Source organism: Vigna unguiculata, chromosome 11, assembly GCF_037176805.1.
Source record: "Vigna unguiculata cultivar grain cowpea cultivar isolate G323 ecotype 2 chromosome 11, ASM3717680v1, whole genome shotgun sequence".
NCBI classification, from domain to species: domain Eukaryota; kingdom Viridiplantae; phylum Streptophyta; class Magnoliopsida; order Fabales; family Fabaceae; genus Vigna; species Vigna unguiculata.
Genome location: NC_140802.1, coordinates 42,728,259 through 42,751,962, shown reverse-complemented (window position 1 = coordinate 42,751,962; position 23,704 = coordinate 42,728,259). Strand labels below are relative to the sequence as shown.

At 39.8% G+C, this 23,704-nt stretch overlaps 4 protein-coding genes and 1 pseudogene across 5 annotated transcripts; 4 read left to right on the top strand and 1 right to left on the bottom strand.

Moving 5' to 3' along the window:
• The first annotated feature begins 399 nt into the window (after positions 1-399).
• On the top strand, positions 400-1,144 carry LOC114169002 (copper transporter 6 pseudogene; annotated as a pseudogene).
• Positions 1,145-4,301: 3,157 nt separating this feature from the next.
• Positions 4,302-6,491, bottom strand: LOC114170024 (uncharacterized). Of its 2 annotated transcripts, none has more exons than XM_028055492.2 (5): positions 6,090-6,491; positions 5,661-5,957; positions 5,236-5,506; positions 4,893-5,012; positions 4,302-4,676 (listed from the first exon to the last, which is right to left on the bottom strand). In XM_028055492.2, the coding sequence occupies exons 1-5, from the start codon at positions 6,294-6,296 to the stop codon at positions 4,654-4,656; spliced, it is 918 nt and encodes a 305-aa protein (XP_027911293.1). In that variant the 5' UTR covers positions 6,297-6,491; the 3' UTR covers positions 4,302-4,653. The 2 variants fall into 2 exon arrangements, with proteins under 2 accessions (XP_027911293.1, XP_027911292.1); XM_028055491.2 differs by having other exon boundaries at positions 4,302-4,662; positions 6,090-6,483.
• Positions 6,492-11,443: 4,952 nt separating this feature from the next.
• Positions 11,444-12,503, top strand: LOC114170406 (uncharacterized). The gene is made up of 2 exons (XM_028055883.1): positions 11,444-12,167; positions 12,265-12,503. The coding sequence occupies exons 1-2, from the start codon at positions 11,444-11,446 to the stop codon at positions 12,501-12,503; spliced, it is 963 nt and encodes a 320-aa protein (XP_027911684.1).
• Positions 12,504-14,398: 1,895 nt separating this feature from the next.
• LOC146881917 (uncharacterized) lies at positions 14,399-15,158 on the top strand. The gene is made up of 2 exons (XM_085669395.1): positions 14,399-14,580; positions 14,774-15,158. The coding sequence occupies exons 1-2, from the start codon at positions 14,399-14,401 to the stop codon at positions 15,156-15,158; spliced, it is 567 nt and encodes a 188-aa protein (XP_085525521.1).
• Positions 15,159-20,795: 5,637 nt separating this feature from the next.
• On the top strand, positions 20,796-22,669 carry LOC114170018 (universal stress protein PHOS34-like). Its single transcript, XM_028055484.2, has 4 exons — positions 20,796-21,093; positions 21,196-21,305; positions 21,456-21,574; positions 22,300-22,669. The coding sequence occupies exons 1-4, from the start codon at positions 20,919-20,921 to the stop codon at positions 22,388-22,390; spliced, it is 495 nt and encodes a 164-aa protein (XP_027911285.1). The 5' UTR covers positions 20,796-20,918; the 3' UTR covers positions 22,391-22,669.
• Positions 22,670-23,704: the final 1,035 nt, after the last annotated feature.

Below are 23,704 nucleotides of genomic sequence, written 5' to 3'. Positions count from 1 at the left end.
CCATTTTCTTTTCTTAAATATTTTTTATTTTCTTTTAACTTTTTTAATTTTTGTTTATAAAATTTATATATATATATTTATATAATATAAAAAAATATATTTTTAATTATTTTTAATTTTTAAATAAGTAAAACAAAAGACAGATTAACTGATTGAAAATTCTAATTCGACTCAATTTTTTTATGACCGAAAATGTGAACTTCTTTAACATGTTTATAAAAAAAAATAATTATTTAAAATTATCATTTCAAATTATAGAAAGGAGTAATCAAAATTTATTTATTAAAAAATTATTCTCTTTTAATTAATTAAATTAAATTAAGGTTAACTGAATTAAATTGCGGCGTTACAGTACAATTAGAAATAACGTTTGGTTATAGAGTAATAATATGTAGTACCAGACACTGTTGTACTACTTTCTTCTCTCCCATTGCATTTAATTCATCCAACACACTCAACCACATCTCTTTTCTTCTTCACTCTCACAAATCAATTCCAAAACCTAAGCTTTAGATGGATGAACACATGCACGGGATGGGAGGGATGGCCCCGTCGCCGCCAACCGCCAACGACACCATGGGCACCATGATGCACCACAAGATGATGATGCACATGACCTTCTTCTGGGGCAAAGACACCGATATTCTCTTCCAAAACTGGCCCGGAGGCAAATCGAATATGTATGTATTGGCCCTCGTTTTCGTTTTCGTCATTTCGGTTTTCGTGCAGTTGCTCTCGCACACCCGTTTCATCAAACCCGGTTCAAACCATGTCGCCGCCGGTCTGTTCAAGACCCTCTTGTTCGCTTTCAGGGTTGGTCTCGCTTATCTGGTTATGCTTTCAATCATGTCTTTTAACGGTGGCGTTTTCTTGGTTGCTGTGTTAGGTCAGACCTTGGGGTTTCTCATTACCACATTCGCTTTCAACAACAAATCGCCCCATGACGAGGGTTTTGATCTTCCTCCAATTTCTTGTTGATTAGCTTATCTTCTATGTTTTTTTTTTTTTTGAGTTTTTCCCCCTTTTCTTAATTGCCTGTAACATTTGCACATGTAATGAAATTGGAGGTGTTTTTTGTGTTGAAACCTAAATTACAATGGAGTGCTTGTGTTTATGCGAATAAGGCTGTTGATGTTGTTGTTAATGAGTTCATTCTGTGTTTGTTTATGTCTACCACTGGAACCAACGATGGTGACAATATAATGAACGTGGCAGCACGCAGAAACATGGTGGTACCACACCTTTATTATTTTGGATGATTCTGTTCTATCCATCCATGGAATCTTGTGAGTTTTTTCACCAAGTAGCATCTAAATTTATTACTGCTGACAACGATGACCAACTACACACTGTTCTTGATTATTGTTTGATTTGGTCAAGCATGTGTGTTTGGATAATATGGATGGGATGATTCTCCACAACGTTTGGTTGTTATTCTTCGGGGGTTTATGTTTCTGCTGAATGATGATGCTATCTGGTAAGTGAAACTTAGTTGAGATTGAATATTTATCCAAGATTTTTAGGAGTACTATTCGATCGTTTGTTCCCATCTCCCTCTTATCTCTACTATGGTATAAAAGATATACTTTTTTGTGCTATCGATAATTTAATTATTTAATTAAATTATTAGTTATATATATATATATATGTAATAAAATAGTTTGTTTTCATTTTGTATCTCCTATTGGTTATAACACGTCAACATTAAATATAATTAATATAAACATTAAATGTAAATGAGTATAATGGGCATGGAAAAAAAATTATTAGAAAACAGATAATGCTGCAAAAAATAGAGGTTGTTTCATTTTAGTTATCTTGTGCCGTGTATAAACAGATATACCTCTTTTAGCTACTTTTAATGCTATTGGCAATTTAATTTTTTATAATTTGTTATTGTATTCGAAGAGATCTCTTTTCTCTTAAAAAACTGTCTTTTGACAATATTATAGAAGGTAAGAGAAAAGAGAAGACAAATTAATTTTAAAATTATCTTTTTTATTTTAAATATTTTTTAGAGAATAGGTTTTTTAGTATTAGAGGTCAACTTCACCTCTGGAATATAATGCCATTGGCACTTTTATTTATTATAATAGTGTTATTGTATTCGAAGAGATCTCTTTTCTCTTATAAAAATGTCTTTTGAAAATATTATAGAAGGTAAGAGAAAAGAGAAAAATTAAGTTTACGATTATCTTTTTTATTTAAATTTTTTTAGAAAATAGTTATTTTAGTATTAGTGGTCAACTTCACCTCTCGAATATCACTGATTTCAAAAAGAATATATTTATTCTAACCAAAAGCTTGAGTGAGAGATAATTTGAAATAAATTTATCGTATGTTTAAATCAACTCTAGCTTACATTAATACTTATATTTATTTCATATTATTTGATATTATGTTTGTTTGTATGGTTATTTAAAGCTTAAATAATTATGATTTAATTTGCATTTCTTTTATATATATTTTTTTTCTTCAACGAAAACTTATTATTTGGTATTAGAGTTTTAAGAAAGCAACAAATTTCTATTTTTTTTTCTTTTTTGGCGATATTGGCGATGTAAGGTGTCTTTAATCAATCATTAGTCATCTATTTGAAACTTTGGATTGTTTTATTTTGGAGATAAGTATAAGAGCATATACATTGCTCATGTTCTTGTAATCGCCAACAAAATGAGAGCAAATGTTGAAGATTTGGAAGATGTTGTCATTGTGGAAAAGAGTTTATGGTCCATGACATCCAAGTTTAAGTTCAATTGAAAGATCCATACAGGTATGCATGTTGGTAATTGATGAGTTGCAAAGCAATGTACTCGTGCATGAATAATGCATGAGTAACATTGTCCTTGAAGAATGCACTCTGAAGGTGAGGTCATGGAAACCATTATTTGGATCATGAAGAAGATGTAACAATTTTGGATTTATAGGGCATGGAAGAAGCATGCAATTCTTTGATAAAGCAATAATGGAATGTTATGCTTGCCACAAGCTTGGTCAATTTCAGTGAAAATGCAACAAAGGAGTAACAAATTTTGAAAAAAACAATCAAGTGGATAAGGAAGAAGACATGTTCGTGATGGCATATGTTGAAGATGTTGCAGGTGGTATCAATTGAGGCTAAGTGGACTAGGTCATAATCAAATCGTGACACTTGGGCTGTTACACTCTTAAGTAAAAAGAGTTGTGTCCTGACTAATGGTTATAACTTTGGTTTAATGATAAACGCTAGATCTTAACAATTGGTATCAGAGCCAATGTCACAAGTTCGATTACACAACGTAGACGTGTGGTTTCTCAACTATAGGTATAGTAATCACATGAGTGAAAAAAGACAATATCTTTTTGATCTTAATGAAAAATTGACATATTCAATGAAGTTGGGAAGTAATTCAACCTTAGTGGTTAATGGAAAGGGTAACATCAGACTAAAAGGTAATGGAAATGTTAGCATCATTTGTGGTGTCTTTTATGTTCCAAAATTGAAGAATAATCTACTAAGTCTAAGAAAATTGAAATACAAGGGTTGAATATTTTGTTTCAACAAAGGCAATGCAAAAAACGTGCTAACAAAAGGTTTGATCATAAATGTCTACGAACATAATGTTTATCTTGTTTCTAACATTCATTTATTTTAACATAATCACATAGGACACAATTGTGGCATTGCAGGTTTGGGTGTTTAAGCTTCAAAGGCTTACAAACTTTGCAACAAAAAGAAATGGTGAAAGTGTTACTATTTTCGAAGTTGCCCTCAAATGTCTATGAAGATTTTCTTGTGGGTAAACGACATTGAGACTTGTTTTCAATGACAGATTTCTTGGATAGCATCCCAAATTCTGCATCTCGTTCATGTCAGCATTTGAGGACAAATATAAGTTAGTCTCAAATAGAAATAAAATGGACTTTATTACATTTACTCATGATTTTAACCGAAAAAACATGGCCTATATTTTAGCAAAAAATTCAAAAGATTTTACGTTTTTAAGAGCTTTAAGATGCATTAGCAATAAATGAGTTTAGAGAAGGATTGCATATACATCGTGGTGGAGAGTTTACATCTTGAGAATTCATCAATTTATGCAAAGAATATGGGAAAATTGCTTACCACAATAAAATGTCTTTTAGAAAGTATCCAATGAGGTGTTGCAGCGTTTTCAAATGAATTAAAGCAATTCTATTTAAGTGCAATGATTTCCTTATTTTAAACTTTGAAAGGATGGAAATGGAATTAAGGTGGAAAAAACTCATTTCAAACAAATTATAGGTTTTCATGTCATTAAAAAAGAGAGATTAAGCCCAAATTATTGAGAATGTGGGTTGTGATACATATTTTATTCTTATATTTTAATTTCTGTATGATTCTTGATCACTAAGAACTATATGACAGACTTTCAGACTTATCTCTAAAAGAAAGAAGCAAAGCCTAAAAGAAGAGAAAACTATATCAATGTTGACTCGTCATTGAATCCATGTAAGAAGAATTTCCCATTTATTGATCCAGTGTCTTCAATCTTTCTTTGCTTCTCTTGACTTGCGGAAACTTGAATAATCAATAGGTCCATTCTTGAGGCAGAAGCATCTCATTCTGCATATGTGATTGTTGGTTGCGTGATTGAGTGTTTTGTAGTGAATACATGCCATCACTGGTACTCACTAAAACATCTGCAAACATAAAACTAACATAGCAACTCAATTTCATTCATCTGCATATGTTTATTAGCCAAGTTAATTAAAGTCAACTATAATTTCCCTAACCTTAATCCAATCGAACATCATATCAATTAAAGTTGAACTAATGAGATATTGATCCAGATTTAAAAAAAAATTAAAAAAGAAGAATAATTCTTAATTTTTAACTAAAATTTGAATTTTAAATAATGAGAAGGAGGTACCCTGCAGGGGAGGGAAGCCATGAGGTTTAGTAGGTCCACACGTGGCAGCCATTTGGTCAAAGTGGACTTGCAAAGCCTGCACCACTCTTGCCGGTATCAGAACTGTGGTGCTTCCTTTACCTTTTCAAATCACAAACATCAAAGAAAAATGTTCATTTTTTAATTCAGCTAAATGCAACAACCAACCCAAAAGTCTCAGACATGTGAACCAAATACTGGAAACAAACAATCGGGTACGGTGAGATTCTACATCAGGATTCACCTAAGTCAACGACCACTGAACAAACAACGTGTGACGCAAACGAAGAAGCGCCAAAAAATGTTATGTGAACCGAAACGATACCTGGTCTCTTACGTGACTCCAACGGGGCACCAGTTTCTCCACGTGGCAAGAAAACACCAGTTCCAGAATACGATGAGCCTCTTGAACCAGTTTGATGCTGTGAACGACCCTGCTGCCATGGTGGACGAATCCTTCTTCCGTAATCACACCCAACGTTAACTCCTTTACCTTTCTTTTCAAATTGCTGTGATATCTGCCCTTGAATTTTCCCTACATATGCTGTTGAGTCCTGTTTCCGAGACAGAATCTCCTCTTGTCTGATCCGAGACGACTATAATAAGGAAACAGACAACTCAAAAAACTATGTTGTTGGACGACAGAATTGGTTGTATGAATTAAATTTAACTGAAAGATTAACGCTTTTAATTTCTCGAGAAACAAATAGAAAAAGGGTGTGAGTGAAATCAATGTGAATGTTATCTCACTTGAATAGCTCGAATTTGTTCCTGAAGGAGTGAGTAGAATCCAACATTTGAGGTCTCCAACCTCTGATTCACGTAACCAGGATGATATTCGGAACTGTCGCTTTCGTCCAGCTTCATCTTCTCTAACATCTTCATGGTATCATAGTTGCTTTCCCAACAAAATTCATGGCCCGTAGGCGATGGTTCCTGAGAATAATAAGAAGGAGAAGAAGAAGAAGAAGAACCTTGAGGACTCCCCTGGATTGAGCTCACGGTTGACGATTTCGTTGACTGCGGCGAAGTATTTGAGTCCAATAGCTTCAGCAAGAGAAAAAGACATAAGCAAAAAAAAAAAAAAAACATGATAAGGCCATAGCTAGAAACCTGGGGGGAAAAGCATTTTTTTAAAATTTGGAGACACTGGCATGGTAGAAGAAATAGGAAGTTTACCGAATCCAAATGATGATGAGGATGAATGGCTGAGAAATGTAATTTGTGTTGGTGTTGAAGCATGGTGGTGTGTTTGGCGTGTGGCTGGGTGGAGCAGGGGAGTGAAATGGTGAAGGATTGAAATTGACAGGGAATGAAGTTGAGGCATGGGTTTAAATCTGGTCCGTTGGTGTGATGGGTGTCACGTGATGATGGGAGAATAGCCATGATATGATAAAGGGAGAGATTGTAGTTGTGCAGGAAGATGATGAATGAAAATGATGAGATAGGTAAGGTGGGACTTTAATGAGTTGCAATTATGGTTGTCAATGATTACTCAGACAAGGGAAGAGTAGACTCTGTGTGTTTGTGCGTGCCCCCAAATAATAGCACAAAGAAGGTTTTAAAAAGGAGAGGAAAAAACAGGCAACATAAATTGAGACGAATTTTAGGTTAAAGAGATGAGACATGTTTAGTGAAACAGTTGGAATGGAAGACTATTGTGCAAGACTTAAAAGTTAGAGTCCACGTCTGCACTGGAAAAGGAAAGGAAGTAAGGAAGAGGGAAATTAAGGAATAATAATGGAACATTATTTCAAATGTTTCGGCGTTAATTAATGCTGAACTTTATGAAGCGTAGCTCCAACTGCAGAAAATTGAAGTAAACAAAACGGCGTTTATTCTTTGCTATTCTACGAAGGTTCTCATTTAGTGCTCCAATGCGATATACTTACTACTCATTATGTAGTTTTGACTTTTAAGTGATGGTCGAATATTTGGCACTAAACAAAAGGTTTAAGTTTAAGGTGACAACAAAATCACCCACTTTAAAGCACGCCACAATTCTAATTAATTGCAAACACTAAAAGCCTTCTATTTGTTGACAAAACGTGTATTGTGGTGGATTGGCCGTGATGTGTACTCCTTTAAGACTTGTTATTTGTTTTTATTCACTTTATTATGTATGAAAATGTGTCTAATGAGAAAAAATTATATTGTGAACAAGATTGACCTATGATCCAATGGATTAGAATAAACCTGCAGGAAGAAAAAGTTTGAATCATCTGCTGTAATTTAAGGTCAATAGTAATGACATTGATATTATTATTTTCTCACTTTGATCCTTATATTTATACAACTCAATATTAAAATTCTTTGTCGAAATTGAAATAATATATGAGCTTTAAAAGAGAAGGTTGAATAAAATATTAATATTTTTTTTTGCAAAAGTTTTTAAAATATCGATATGGGTAAATAGCCATATGCAATCGTCATTAATTTAAAAATGTTCATAGAATACTTTCACAAATATGTACAAAGATATAAAATAGTACAAGTCTATGATGAAAATATCATTGAAGACTTATTTTGTATTGATTTACTCAAGTTTAATTACGTTAATTTCTTGTTCTTTTTAAAAAACTCTTCGAGGTTATTATGTAACTAAAATATATAAATTTAATTTGGAATATCCTTTTTATTTCCTTCTAATATAAATAATACAAATTTTCTTTCTTTACACTAAATCATTTATAGCACTCATATGAATTTTGCAATTGTCTCACTTTTTATTATACCCAAAAATATTGTATAAAACACGATTAATAAGTCTCTACAATAAATTTTAAACTCACCATTATTTACATAAATTTACAGGTACGAAAGATTTAGAGATAAAAATTTATTTTTAATCTTGAACGCAATCGAGATTTGACTCTATTCAATTTTATATAAGTCTATTACAACTTAACTATATGTGAGTTTAGTTGGCTTTAGGTAAGTCTGACTTAATTAAGTTAAGGTGGACTTGACTCAAATGCATTTGAGGAGGTTCAAATTGGCTCGACAAAAGGTAGGCTTAACTTAACTCAGCTCGATGTGAGCCTAAAATCACTCAATTCATGGTGGGTTCGACTTAACTCAGCCTAACATGAGCTCAATGTGGACTTTACTCGACTCAATTCAATGTGAGTCTGACTCTACTTGTCTAATATGGAATTAACTTTATTAGGCTCGACATGGGTTTGACTTAACTTGATTTGAATTGATTGGGCTTGAGTGACCCTACTCAACTTGGTCTGAGGTGCATCTAACTTACCTTGATCTGAGGTGTGCCTAACTCGACCCTAGGTGGATATGACTCGACTTGACTCTTTGTGGGCCCAATTGACTTGGCCTGACATTGACTCAACTCGACTTGGCTCGATTTGGGTTGGAATCAACTTTATCCAACGTACACTCAAATAAACTCAACACAATGTGGACCTTATCAACCTTGGATTGACTAGAATCCAATCTAAATCAAGTCAAACTCAAATGACTTACTTGATTTAGACCCAACTCAACCTTGTTATCTTAACATAAGATCAACTTGCATAGTTCTACTATCTACCCGACTTGACTTTACCTATATGCTACCTAACTATGCCAGCATGAGTCGAGCCCAACTTGCACAATCCAACCTTATTTTTCCTATCTTGTGTTCAATCCTACTCAACACAACTTGAACTAAACCTATCTTAGATTGATATGAACTTGATTTATCGACCTAACCTATAGGTCCATGTCAACCAACTTGATATGGTGCTAACCAAACCTAAATTAACCTGGCAGGCCTTTTTCATATTAAATTTGAATTTTGATCGAGTAAATGTTTTTTATGTGCATCAAGATTTTTTTTAGTAATGTTTATTTTAATTTCACTTTTACATAAGTTTTTTACTTTAAAAAGTGACACATGGGTTGCTTTTGACCATGAATCAAGTTTATAGGTTGTTGTCATTTTGATCATGTGGATTTTTTTCATATACAAGCTTTTAAAGTTCTGATTCATATGGTCAAAGTCAAACCATGGATCAAGTTTATAGGTTTAATTCTAAGAACCATTTTTATTTGGATCAGAGTGAAAAAAAAAAGAAAGAAAAGAAAAAACTAAAAATGTTTGTTTGTTTTTAACATAGACATAAATAGACTATTTTTATCCCTTCTCCAAATAATGTTCTATAAATAATTTAAAGTAGTTTATTTTAAAAACTTTTACTTATAGTTTTAAACACTTCAACTAGCTTCTTATTTATTTACTTTCATTTCATTATATTTCTTAGTGTTAAATATGTTGTCCCAATCACACCTCAGGCGCACGTGACACAACCTAACCGAGTTTATTTCCCCAAGATTGTCAGCGGTACACGGCCAACCAGACTCCCCAGGCCGAGAGCCGAGCCCTGCTTACTAAGAGCACCTCCAAGGCCCACAAATGTTAGCGGTGCATGACCACCAACCAAACTCCCTAGGCCGAGGGCCGAGCCCACGACCAGTAAGGATAAGGGCGCCCCCAGAGACAAGGATGTCAGCGGAGCACGACCTTTATCAAACTCCCTAGGCCGAGTACTAATCTCCGCACACCAAGGCACCTAAAACCTGACGGCCCCCAGTCAGCAGCAGCCTGAGCTAACCAAGGTAGCCCCAAGTGACCAATCCCTCAGATCCGCATGGCCGAATACCGAGCCCCCCCTTACTAAGAAGAAACTTATCACCCATACCCGTAACCAACACTCATGGCATAAACAACCCTCAAGGGCTTATTGGTATTTTCACCCCATACCAGTAAACCCCAAGAAAGGTAAATAGGTGTTTGGGCCTCCAAAGCCCATTGTAAGTAGGACCCACAGGTAAAATAGTATATATAGCACGTTATCCCATGCATTGGTTACGCATTAATATATTCTCTGAAAATCCTGACATCACCAGTGCTAACTTAGGCATCGGAGTGTCTTTTGCAGGTCCCCTGCGCCGCCCTTCATATTTGACCGAAGTAAAGGAAGGCAACCAGAGACCAGATATCCGGATACCTCAACGGATTTGTGGACTATAGCTTGGCCCTATAAGAACAATTGGCGCCCACCGTGGGACCGACAAGTATTTCGCAGATCTTGGCGGTAACTCCCGAGATAATGGTATCCACAAGAAGCAGAGTAGCTGAAGTTCCTACCGAGGCACCAAATGCAGAAGCTGGGGACCCCGGCCCCGCGTCAGAAATATCGCGCATCCTGGAGGCCCAGGCCCGCATGCAGCAAGAATTCGCAGAATATAAGAAGAGAAACGCAGACGAAATGGAGGCTCTACGAGAAGAGAATTCCCGCCTTCGAAGGAGGATCGAGGCAGACAAGGCAACAGCGGAGCCCCACCCCACGCACTCTCGGGTAGAGGTCCCTCCTACCGAAGACGAGAGCGAATATAGGCCCACTGGCAACACTATAGGCGGAAACTACAGCTCCCTGGCCTCCAGGGGAAACCGCCGTCATCCCTTTGTGGACGGCATCACTGAAACCCCCTACCCCATAAATGGAAGGCACCTACCGTCACTTACGATGGCTCGACCGACCCAGATGAGTTCGTATCCATTTACACGAACCAAATTAGCTTTTACTCTACAGACGATGCCATCCTGTGCAAGTCATTTTCGGTGGCGCTTAGAGGTTCTGCATTGGAATGGTTCATGAGCTTGCCACCCTACACCATTGATTCTTTCACCACGTTAACGACAACCTTCACCACCCAGTTTGACACCAGCCACCGCCACGACCTCACAACAATCTCCGACAGGAGGAGGGAGAGCCGCTCCGGGTCTTCATAGATAGATTCGGGGCCATCGCCATGAAGATCAAGGACCTGACCCCCAACCTAATCTTAACCTACATGATGACTTCCCTTAGACCAGGACCATTCGCCGATGAGTTAGCCATGTGCCCACCCCTAGGGATGCAAGAGCTCAGGAAGAGGGCAGCCATGTTCATCAGGGTCGAAGACATGCGACGGTATCAGGACAACGTCCAGTCGGCCCCAATCCAAGCGGAAGCTAAGAGGCCCGCGAGAGAGCCAGTATCGCGTGAGCCAAATCGCCCAAGAGAGCGGAAGCAGTCCAGGTTCACCAGTTACGCACCTCTAAACACCACCAAGTCCCGTATCCTAGATGAGGTCTTGCAGGCGGCGTTAATCCCACCACCCCGAAAATTTCAAAATCCACCCAACGCGGACATGAGCAGGTTCTGCCGGTATCACCGCAACAACGGGCACACAACCGAAGAGTGTGAAACGCTGCGAGATAAAATAGAGGAGTTGATACGCGCTGGTCACCTAAGACATTACATACGGGGCAAAGAAGGAGGATCCCGACCCCGTCACGACAAATCCGACGGTAGGAACTTTGAGCGAAGGGACGAAAGAAGACCTGAGCGTAGAGAGCCGCAGAAAGAACCAAGGAGAAACCAGAATGACGAACATAGGGCGGCGAACCAATAGGAAAGACAGCCTGACGACAGACCCCCCCTAAGAGGAACGATCAACACCATATCCGGCGGTTTCGCTGGCGGAGGATGCTCATCTTCTTCAAGAAAGAGACACTTGAGAGCCATCCAATATGTGCATGCTGTAGCCAACAGGCCACAAAGGAGAATGCCCCCATCACATTCACAGACCTAGACTTCGCAGGAACTGATCCAAACCAAGATGACCCCATGGTCATAATTGTCGAACTCCAAAATTTCGCGGTAAAGAAGGTACTAGTCGACCAAGGGAGTTCGATAGACATACTGTATTGGAAGACCTTCCGAAAGTTGCAGATACCCCCGGAAGATTTGACACCATACGATGACCCCATATACGGATTCGCCGGCGAAAGAGTTCCGACCAAAGGTTACGTTGACTTGCATACAACCTTTGGTGAGGGACAGGGAGTTAGAACCATACTGATCCGTTACTTGGTCGTCGACGCCCACACCTCATACAATGTGCTACTAGGACGTCCCTCCCTGAACGCAATAGGAGCAATAGTATCCACCCCACACCTGGCTATGAAATTTCCCTCGCCATCAGGAGACATCCTCACAGTGCATGGCGACCAAAAGGCAGCCAGGGAATGCTACATGGCCAGCCTAAAGTTGCCTCAGCCCCCCCTCACGGCTCACAACATCGAAACCACTCCCGAAGGAGCTCTCTTGGTTGGAGACGACCTCGACCCCAGAATCAATTCTGATTCTCGTGTGGAACCAATGGGAGAAACAAGGCAGTTTCCCCTGACTCGCGCAGCAAATAGAAAAGGTACTCCTCGACAATGCTGATCTATTCGCATGGACCGCTGCGGACCTCCCCGGGGTCCATCCCAGGATAGCTTCCCACAAGCTATCCGTTTTCAAAGAAGCCAAACCTGTCTCCCAGAAAAAACACAAACTAGGAGAAGAGCGGAGGCAAGCCGCCAAGGCCGAAGCAGAGAAGCTAAGACTGGCCGAATTTGTGGGCGAAGCCCGCTACACAACGTGGTTAGCCAATGTCGTTCTGGTCAAGAAACCTAACGGGAAGTGGCGAATGTGCGTCGACTACACTAACCTCAACAAGGCCTGCCCCAGAGACGCTTACCCCCTCTCCAGCATAGATTGACTCGTGGATGGAGCAGCAGGGCATGCAATGCTGAGTTTCTTAGATGCATATTCCGGGTATAACCAGATACCAATGGCCTAGGAGTACAAATTAAAGACTGCTTTCATCACCGAGGAAGCCAACCTCTTTTACAAAGTTATGCCCTTTGGCTTAAAGAACGCAAGAGCGACATATCAACGTTTAATGGATAGGGTTTTCGAACCACTCCTGGGAAAAAGCGTCGAGGTATTTGTGGACGACATAGTGGTAAAATCCCCCGACCCAGTGCAACACTCGTCTGACTTGGTAGACGTCTTCGAGGCAATCCGAGCATATAACTTAAGGCTAAACCCAGAAAAATGCACCTTTGGCGTCAACGACGGCAAGTTCCTAGGTTTCATGCTCACACAGAGGGGAATCGAAGCCAACCCGGAAAAATGTCAAGCAATCATCAATATGAGAAGCCCAGTCACTGTTAAAGAAGTTCAACGCCTGGTAGGCAGGCTAACGATAATATCCCGCTTCCTTCCTAAGCTCGCAGAGAAAACCAGACCAATGATCAAGTTACTCCAAAAGTCAACAAAGTTCGCATGGGACGACACCTGCCAGTAAAATTTTGACCAGTTGAAGCAACTACTCACCACCCCACCAATCTTAAGCAAACCCACCCCTGACGTACCCCTGGTAGTTTATATTTCAGCATCCGACAGCATCGTCAGCGCGGCGATTGTCCAAGAAATCGATAACCAGCAACAACCCATTTACTTCGTCAGTCGCGTGCTGCAAGACCCAGAGACACGTTATCAAATGGTAGAAAGAGTCGCCCTATCACTTGTCACAGCAGCAAGAAGGCTTAGACCATACTTTCAAAGTCATCCGATAATCGTAAGAACCGACTGCCCAATCCAAAAGATCTTACAAAAGCCCGATTTGGTCGGTCGTTTGTCGGCATGGTCGATCGAACTATCAGAATTCAGCATCCAGTACGAACTGCGCGGCGCGATCAAGGCCCAATGCCTGGCAGACTTCGCCAATGACTTGCAAAATTATACAGCTATCCAGAGCCGATGGTGGACCATGCACGTGGATGGTTCGTCCAACCCGCAAAGAGCAGGTGCGGGCGTCGTGCTGGAAGGACCAGGCAACGTCCTCATTGAACAATCCCTACAGTTCAAGTTCAAAACCTCCAACAACCAAGCAGAGTACGAGGCGGTCATCGCTGGCCTCCACCTGTCCAAAGAAGTTGGAGCAAAGCGACTCATATGCAAAACTGATTCCCGTCTAACCGTAGGCCACCTAACAGGCGAGTACCAAGTAAAGGACCCCCTGGTGGCGCAATACTACCACATAGTCACTGATATGATCAGCTACTTCGAAGACTTCAAAATCGAACATGTACCAAGGGCAGATAACGCCAGGGCGGACCTCCTATCCAAACTCGCCAGCACGAAGAAAAAAGGCAAGTACAAGTCACTCTTGCAACAAACCTTGGAGGCGCCATCCACCGAATGTGAGCCCCAATGCATGCAAATCACAACACGTGACACCTGGATGGACCCCTTCATCCAATACTTACAGAGCGGGACCATACCTAAAGAGGAGGAAAAGGGTTGGACAAGAAAAGCGGCACGTTACACGCTGATTGAAGGGGAACTCTTCCGAAGAGGCTTCAGCACCCCACTTTTGAAATGTATCACCGTCGGCAAAGCCGATTACGTCATGTGAGAAATACATGAAGGAACGTGCGGATACCACTCCGGCCCAAAAACTATGGCAGCCCGTATACTACGCGCGGGATAGTTCTGGCGAACGATGATTGAAGATTGTACCACATACACACAGAAATGCATCCCATGTCAAAAGCACGGCTCGGTGTCACACCTCCATCATGAAGAGTTGCACCACATCTGTTCCCCATGGCCATTCTCCAAATGGGGTATGGACATAATCAGACCATTCACACCCGGGAAAGGGCAAGTCAAACTCCTCCTAGTGGGCGTAGACTATTTCTCCAAGTGGATCGAGGCCGAACCATTGGCAATAATAACAGCAAATCAAATACAAAAGTTCGTATGGAAAAATATAATATGCAGATACGGTATTCCCCACACAATAATAACAGACAACGGTCGACAATTCATCGATCGAGGATTAGCAGAATTCTACCGCAACCTTAAAATCAAGCACATAACCAGCTCTGTTGAACACCCACAAACAAACGACCAAACTGAAGCAGCCAACAAAGTCATTCTGGGCCAATTAAAAAAGCGCCTCGACAACGCTAAGTGAAGATGGCCGGAAGAACTGCTCGAGATACTGTGGGCATATCGATGCACACCACAATCGTCAACCCGCGAAACACCCTACAGCCTGGTCTATGGCACGGACGCTTTGATACCCATCGAGATAGGCGAGCCGTCAGTAAGGCAAGAGCACCACAACCCGGAGGTCAATGAAGCACACATGCACACCCACCTAGACTTGCTCCAAGAGAAAAGAGAAAAGGCCAGCATCCGGGACATGGCCACCAAGCTTAGAGCAGCAAGGAAATATAACTCTAAGCTAGCACCGAGATCATTCCACAGAGGCGACCTGGTATGGAGAATGGCAAGCAAGGCACGCAAACACGACGAAAAGCTCTCTGCTAACTGGGAAGGACCATATCGAGTCCTATAGGAAGTGGGTAAAGGCGCCTATCGACTCGAGCGCCTATCTGGTGAGCCCATACCCAACACATGGAACGTCTTCCACCTGAAGTTTTACTTCAGTTAAACGCATCTTTTCTTCTCTTTTCATGTAACCGGGTGTACTCTTTCCTACCTTGGCATTTTTCCCTAGGGTTTTGGCCAGGAAGGTTTTAACGAGGCATCCATCTTTTTCCCATTTTAATAATACGATGCAGTTGCACAACCATGTCCACGATTATTAAACTCCTAGCCACTCCCCGCACGGCTAATCGAACTGGAAAAACTGCTAAATTCCCAACCATTAACCTAAGTGCCGTTGGTCGAAACATCAAAACACTAATTCCCAACCACTAACCTAAGTGTCGTTGGTCGAAACATCAAAACACTAATTCCCAACCACTAACCTAAGTGCCGTTGGTCGAAACATCCAAAACACTAATTCCCAACCACTAACCTAAGTGTCGTTGGTCGAAACATCAAAACACTAACTCCCAGCCACTAACCCTTGTGCCACTGGTCGAGCAATCACAAATCCCTCAGCCACTCACCATCAGCTAAACCCAAGGCATGACACTGGCTGCCAGCACACAATTAAAGTAACGAACACGCGAATCAATAACGAGCAACCTAAAACGTCATCTAGGCGAATTTGTATTAAACTTTGCAAACAATTAAGTTCCACGCACTGCAAGAAAGATAACAAGAAATGCGAATTTGTATTAAACTTTGCAAACAATTAAGTTCCACACATTGCAAGAAAGATAACAAGAAATGCGAATTTGTATTAACCTTGCAAACAACCATTACAAACAAGTAAATCTAGCAAAACCAAAAACGACGACCTCACCCCAAATCATCTTATACATTAAAAACAAAAAACATAGTCGGCGACCTCACCCCAATTACAAAAAACACACGCCCTCAAGCGTCCAAAGGCGGGCACCGAACAACACCATCTAATCACCTTCATTAACAGCCCCCTCATCCAATTCAGCACCCCCTAGCAACTCTTCCTCCGCCCCCTCTTCATCTCCGCCATCCTCCCCTGGACCCTCAATCTCCACATTCGGCGGGGTTGTCGCCAACGTCCCTTCCTCCCCTACCACATCCGCTTCAAACGCGGCCTTCAGACGACCAATCTCAGCCACATCCAGCATACGATTATAATAAACGTCAAGATTAACATTAAACCAGCAATCGGTAACGGACACTTCCCTATACAAAAATTCCGCTTGTCGTAGCGCTTTCTGGAATTCGTTTACATGTTCAGAATAGATGGCTTGTTGCAGCCCATCAATTTCGTTCGCCGCTTCCTCTGTCGCGGCGTTCTTCGCTGCGATGGCCTCGTCCAACTCCACCTGCTTCGTAGCCAATTTCTTCTCAGACCCCAAAACACTGAGCTTCAACTTCTTCACTTCACCCTCTAGTTTCTTCTTCTTCGCGTCCCACGCCTTCCGATCGCGTTCCCCTTGCGCCTTCAAGCCGGCAACCTCCTCAACAAGTTATTTCTTATCACCTGCCGCCAACTCCTCTTGAAGCATGGTGTTCACCCTCCTTCCTAGCACGAGTCCCCGGGCAAGGTATTCGCTCAACGCCCTCATAACCAACCTTGGGTCAGCCGCCTCCACCACACCCACCTCCTCGTCACTCAATTTTATCTCCACACCCTTCCTCATCTGCACCTTGTTCTTTTCAAAGCCACCAAGATCAGGGTTACTAGAACCACTGGAACCCACACCACCAGTTTTTGCCAACGCACGCAATCTCTTTCGATCCTTCCCAACTCCCTTCAGCTTAGAAGGGGCCGGTTTTTTCGCAGCAGCAGGCGCGTACGTGTCAACAACCGGCCTTGCTAAGTTCGGAGCATGCGATTGCCCCTCTGCCTTAGCCGCGTTCTCCAGCTTGTCTCGAATCTTGGCAAACAGGTCAACCTCTCCCCCAACCTTCCTCGCATGATGCGCCATCACACCTACACAAAACACAATTTTTAGATTAGTCCAACCACTGCAAACGGATAGAAGTACAAGCTTACCACATAAATCCCTAGCTGGGTTATCAGTCAGGTAACAACACACAACCCACTTCCCCGGAACCTTCGTGGGGAGTCTCTCAAGAATATCCACCACCCGCCTACTCTCCACATCAAGCATGTCTTTAGATAACGCATCTAGGCGTGCAGGCATCTCTATCCAGTAGAACGGGAACCTAGGAGACCTACTTTCATCATAATACAGTGCTCGACCTCCATCGAGCAACCGGACCCGAAAAAACCCATCCTTAAACTTCTTGAACGATTGAGTAAACCCATCCAGCAACCCAACCTTAGGTCGGCTAATTAGCGATAGCCACGAAATCGGATCCCTCGGCCGAGTCGTATAAAAGTAAAGGAAACTCTCAGGGGTCGGCACTAGATAAAGCGCCTTGCAAATTAGCTTGAACGCTTGCAAACTACCCCAACTGTTCGGATGGAGCTGAGTAGGGGCGACGTTGAGCCTCCGCAAAACCCCCATTGTAAACTCGTCAAAGGGCAGGCGCACGTGTAGCTTCATAAACATACAAGCGTACACATAAAAGAAGTCGTCCTCGAACCCTTCACGACCATGACAAACCGAATCAATGCCGCTCACTCGCTCGATGGACACAGCATTGATATCGGCACCCCTCTCAAACAGGTACACGCTCGCCAGCCACGATCGAAGGAGACGCGACCACCTATATTTTGAGAAACAGTTCCTCACCCCCTCATGGACCCACTCATACCCTTCCCTCTTCGGCCACGACGACTCAGTGTGGGCCGCCAAAGCTAGCACTTGAATCTCCGGAATTTGAACCACTAGATGAGGTCGACATACCTTAGCAACCGGCCACGAAAAAGAAGACCGCACCCAAGCAACTCCGGAAACCCACTCAGAGAACAAACAACAACACTTCAACACAAATCCAACAACTACCTAGAATTACAGCGAAGACCACATTTAAAGGCCACAAGAAACCTTTTCACCTTCAGTAAAAAAGCAAAATTCCTAAGGGCCCAAGGCCCAGCCATCACATCACCTCGAAAATCACATCCAGCAGTCACATCACCCAACAGTAACTGCCTCGAACATCACGCAAGCGTGCACGGTCGCACCATTCAGAAACAACCTAGCGTGCACGGTTCGCAACTGGGCAGCCCAACTTGCTAGCATACATTCAAACCAACCAACCACATCCCACACAACGCGGTCAAATACATAGCGGCACAAGCACACAAATCCCCCTAGCAATAGCCGCTCAGTCTATACGTCGCCATGCTCCTCAAGACTGGGGGGCTGGTATACCCGTAAGACACCACACCTCCAATTAAAAATTGCATTCACAAGGGAATACATAGCGGCACAAACACACACCTAACAATAACCGCTCAGTCTATACGTCACTACGCTCCTCAAGACTGGGGGGCTGATGTCCCAATCACACCTCAGGCGCACGTGACACAACCTAACCGAGTTTATTTCCCCAAGATTGTCAGCGGTACGCGGCCAACCAGACTCCCCAGGCCGAGAGCCAAGCCCTGCTTACTAAGAGCACCTCCAAGGCCCACAAATGTTAGCGGTGCATGACCACCAACCAAACTCCCTAGGCCGAGGGCCGAGCCCACGACCAGTAAGGATAAGGGCGCCCCCAGAGACAAGGATGTCAGCGGAGCACGACCTTTATCAAACTCCCTAGGCCGAGTACTAATCTCCGCACACCAAGGCACCTAAAACCTGACGGCCCCCAGTCAGCAGCAGCCTGAGCTAACCAAGGTAGCCCCAAGTGACCAATCCCTCAGATCCGCATGGCCGAATACCGAGCCCCCCTTACTAAGAAGAAACTTATCACCCATACCCGTAACCAACACTCATGGCATAAACAACCCTCAAGGGCTTATTGGTATTTTCACCCCATACTAGTAAACCCCAAGAAAGGTAAATAGGTGTTTGGGCCTCCAAAGCCCATTGTAAGTAGGACCCACAGGTAAAATAGTATATATAGCACGTTATCCCATGCATTGGTTACGCATTAATATTCTCTGAAAATCCTGACATCACCAGTGCTAACTTAGGCATCGGAGTGTCTTTTGCAGGTCCCCTGCGCCGCCCTTCATATTTGACCGAAGTAAAGGAAGGCAACCAGAGACCAGATATCCGGATACCTCAACGGATTTGTGGACTATAGCTTGGCCCTATAAGAACATATGTTTTGGTCCCTTATCTTTCAGTAAATTTTGGAATTAGTCCATTTCAAAACTTTAGATCAATTTATTCCTTCATATTTCAAAATGCGTGGATTTAGTCCTCTTAATCAAATTTTGTTAAGTTTATTTGACATTTCGAACGCATCTCATAATAGTATTTGACTTAACATTAAAGCAAAAATGTATTAAATAATATAAACAATTCAAATACAATCCTAATGCGTACGAAACATCAAATAAACCTAACAAAATTTGATTAAAAGGACTAAATTCACATATTTTGAAAGATGAATCACTAAATTGGTCCAAAGTTTCAAAATTAACTAATTCTAAAATTCACTGAAAGTTAAGAAACTAAAACATGTTTAACCCTATTTCTTATTACTTATGTATTTTTTTTATTACTTATTTTAATTTTATAAAGACAATTAATTATTTTACTATGTTTAGGATCTTCCTAGGTTACTTTCTAATTTTGTATATAGTTCAAATTAAAAAGAAAAATAACATTATAAATTCAAATTCTAATGTTTCAGCACAGAATACAACATGAAAATAACGTATAATGAAAATTTTGAAAAACAAATTCAATCTAAAATTAGTTAAAAAGGATTTTTCTAAAAAAGAGCTTTTAACAATAAATTAACTTTAAAAAATTAACAAAATACTTTTTCTCTCCCATCAACTTACAATTTTAGGCATAAAAGTTAGATTTTAAGTACATAAAAGTACACCCTATTTTTTTCCGTAAATTTTTATTTTTATTTATTCGAAATCTTCATATTAAACATTAAAAAAAAAATACAATCTCATGTAAAAGAAAAAAAAAAGTTAATCATAAATCTTAAAATATTTACTTAATGTGTTTGACAACCTTTAGAAAGGAATATATTCAATTAATTTACAAAAATATCGTCGGTGCAAACATAATATTGTTTAAAATAAAATAATCATACCACCACTATCAACATTGATCACGGCTTAATATTTCATAAAACAATAATGCTATATTATAAATTATAACAAAAAACATAGAAAATAGAACTTTAATTTTCTCAAGTAAACTTTTTTATATCATCTCAATTTTGTTTGATGGTTTATCTTGCTCATGAATCTTGCAACAAGAAAAAAAATTCTCCCTAAATCATCTCAAATTATTTTTACTATATCTTTTTAACTGTTTTAGTGCTTTAATCTTCAATTTTCTGTCTCTCTCTAAATTTAATAGATAATACTTTTAAAATATATCAATGATAAAAATAGTTTTTTTGTTAAAATTTAAATTATTTCTATAATATATACACCTAAAATATTTGTTTATTACAAGTATCATTTTAACTAAATAAAAACAAAACATTTATCTCGTTGATGGATGGAACACATGTTTTGACTTCCGACACGCGTGAACCGACACAAAAAAAAGAAACGTTATCATAAATTGGACAATTCCTCCCAACCGTGAAGCTCCAACAAAACATTTCAGAAGCTCAGTGAATTAAATAATCAAAAACACCAGAATTTGTTGAAACGATGAGCAGTGATAGGAGAATCGGGGTGGCCGTGGATTTCTCTAAAGGAAGTAAGATCGCTCTCAAATGGGCAATCGATAATCTTCTCCGCAACGGCGACACACTCTTCATCGTCCACATCAAGCACGCCCAAGGCAGTGAATCCCGAAATCTTCTCTGGTCCACCACTGGATCACGTAAGCTTCTATTTTTATTCTACCCTTATAATAAATTCAAATAATTTTTGTGGAATTTTGATCTTTGAGTTCTGATTGTGGTGTGGTGTGATGTGGGTGAAGCACTGATTCCGTTGTCGGAGTTTCGTGAGAAGGATGTGATGCATCACTATGAGGTGGATTCTGATGCCGAGGTGTTGGACCTGCTTGACACCGCTTCTAAGCAGAAACAGGTTTTTACTGTTTAACTTTACTAATTGATTTCTCTGCTAGTGTACTTAGTACCTTCTTGGATTGAGTTCTTAGGTTTTGATTTGATTTTGTTAAGGTTTTTGTATTCATATGTTGATTGTTGAGTGTGTTTGAACTTTCCTTGAATACAGGTGACTGTGGTGGCAAAGCTGTACTGGGGAGATGCAAGAGAGAAAATTTGTGAAGCTGTTGGGGATTTGAAGCTTCACTCTTTGGTCATGGGTAGCAGAGGCTTGGGTGCCATACAGAGGTGGTTTTTCTTTTTCCCTCTAGTTTAGAGATAAGTGCATGCAAATAATGGTTTAATTGTTTAAATTATGTGTAGTTTCTTAGATTCATTTGCTGTTGATCTCTAATTACAATTTGAAATGTCATCTTTATAATACGTGTTTACCTTTAATACAAATCTTTATTACATTAATTATTGAAATGAAATTCAAATTGTAATGGGTCAAAAAGTCCAGATTCTCTACTGATGTTTTCGGTGCTGTGCTGTCTTCTGCTGAGTATTAAAATATACTGGGTTGGTATTTTAAATATCTTTCTAATATATTTTAAAACGTCAAAATTAGTGATAAGTGTATTATGAAGACACAACATAGAAACAACACAACAGAAATCCAGTAGAGAATCCAAATTCGGGATCAACACTCAAAGCTCCCAAAGAAGTGCATCTATGGTTTTGTCCCATGTTAAATGCATCTTGACTCATGTTTTGGCTCTACTGGTAGTCTTGAGTCAACTCCAAAAATGAGGGGCTTCATTGGATTTGTCGACACCTAATGTTCTGGAGAGAGTTTTTTGTCTTTAACTACAAACAGTATAAACATTCTCATTTATCTTTCCATTGAAAAAATGGATTCCCAAACATATAAAACAGAAAACAAAAACATGGTTAGAAATTTATAAGTTGTATCGATGAACAAACAGAACAGTGATGATCTAATGATGTTTTTCAAAATTGGTTGATCGTAGGGTATTGCTGGGGAGTGTGACCAATTATGTCACCATAAATGCAAGTTGCCCTATAACGATTGTGAAAGACTCTGCTCCTTCCACTATCTGATATGCTACTGAATTTGATTGGTCTTGCAATCGTTTGTTCCATCTTCATCAGTGACCAGACTGTGTTTTTCTCCGTTCTCTTCCACATGTGTAGTTGGGATAATGAACACACTTGAAGATTAAGGATTCGCCAAGCAAAATGTCTAGTGTTAGCACTCTCTTTTAAGTGCTTGGTTATGGCAAAAATTGTGCTTATAAATAAGCTTTGTGTTGGATCTGTACTGAACTTACAAGTGTAAATGATGATGTGGTGGTGTGAAATGTTTGATATTCTACTTGATTTTTGCCGTCTTTAGTGCGTCACAATGAAGTGTTTATGGTGATCTTTAATATGGTAGCTTTCTTTAACTACATATTCATCCCTACTTTTGTCAATCAATTTAACCACAGTATACTGTTTTTACCTAATAATTCAACCACAATATTCCCTATGTAAAATGCATATGTAATGGAACGAGGAAAAAGTTAATATTTTTATGTGGGTTATGAAATTCTTAAATTATTTAAATGGAAAGTCACGCATTCTATGTATGAAAAAACGGAAACACTTCAAATAACATGACGATAATCTACACGTTATCGGACTATCTATTGCATCCGAATAAAATCTGAAAAAGAATAAAAGCATCAATCAATAGTGGGTGACTATGAATTTATTAGAAATTAATGTCAATTGTGATGACACTTGTTATTTGTTTTTATAAAAAAAGACATCTCTACTTAAATGTTTTAGTTATAATAGTGAGTTGGGATCCTTTGACAATGGATTTTTTTAGAGTATCATCCTTCTACACTTATGTTTATTAAGTAATTTAATTTATATTTGAATTAAATACTTCAATTTAATATTTTATTGTTAAAGTTAGTTTCCATTTGATTCTTTTAAAAATTTGATTGTAAATGTATTTTAATTGATAGGTTGCAGATTTTTTTTTGTTAAGGCTCTTGCGGAGTTTGTGCAGCTTCAACTAATTGGTTGCGAGTTTTTGGTTAAGCTTCTTGTGGAGTGTTTGGATATGAAGTTGTTAAAAATTTAAAATAAATTAAAAGTCTTGTATTAATTAAAAAAAAGTTGGATAAACAACGTATAAATAGATTAGTTTTAAGTTTTAGATTAAAAATAGTATAGTAATCTTTTACATAAATTTGTTCATGACTCAAACTTCAATGCCACTTAAAAAAAAATCTTTTATATAAAGTTTGTTCACAATGTATCGACTCGTTAATTCCCCAGCGCCGCAAGCAAGCCTAATCTCCCCAGTGAATCGTTAGATTATCAATTTTTACCATCTTCTTGGACTCAAGGGTGGAGAAA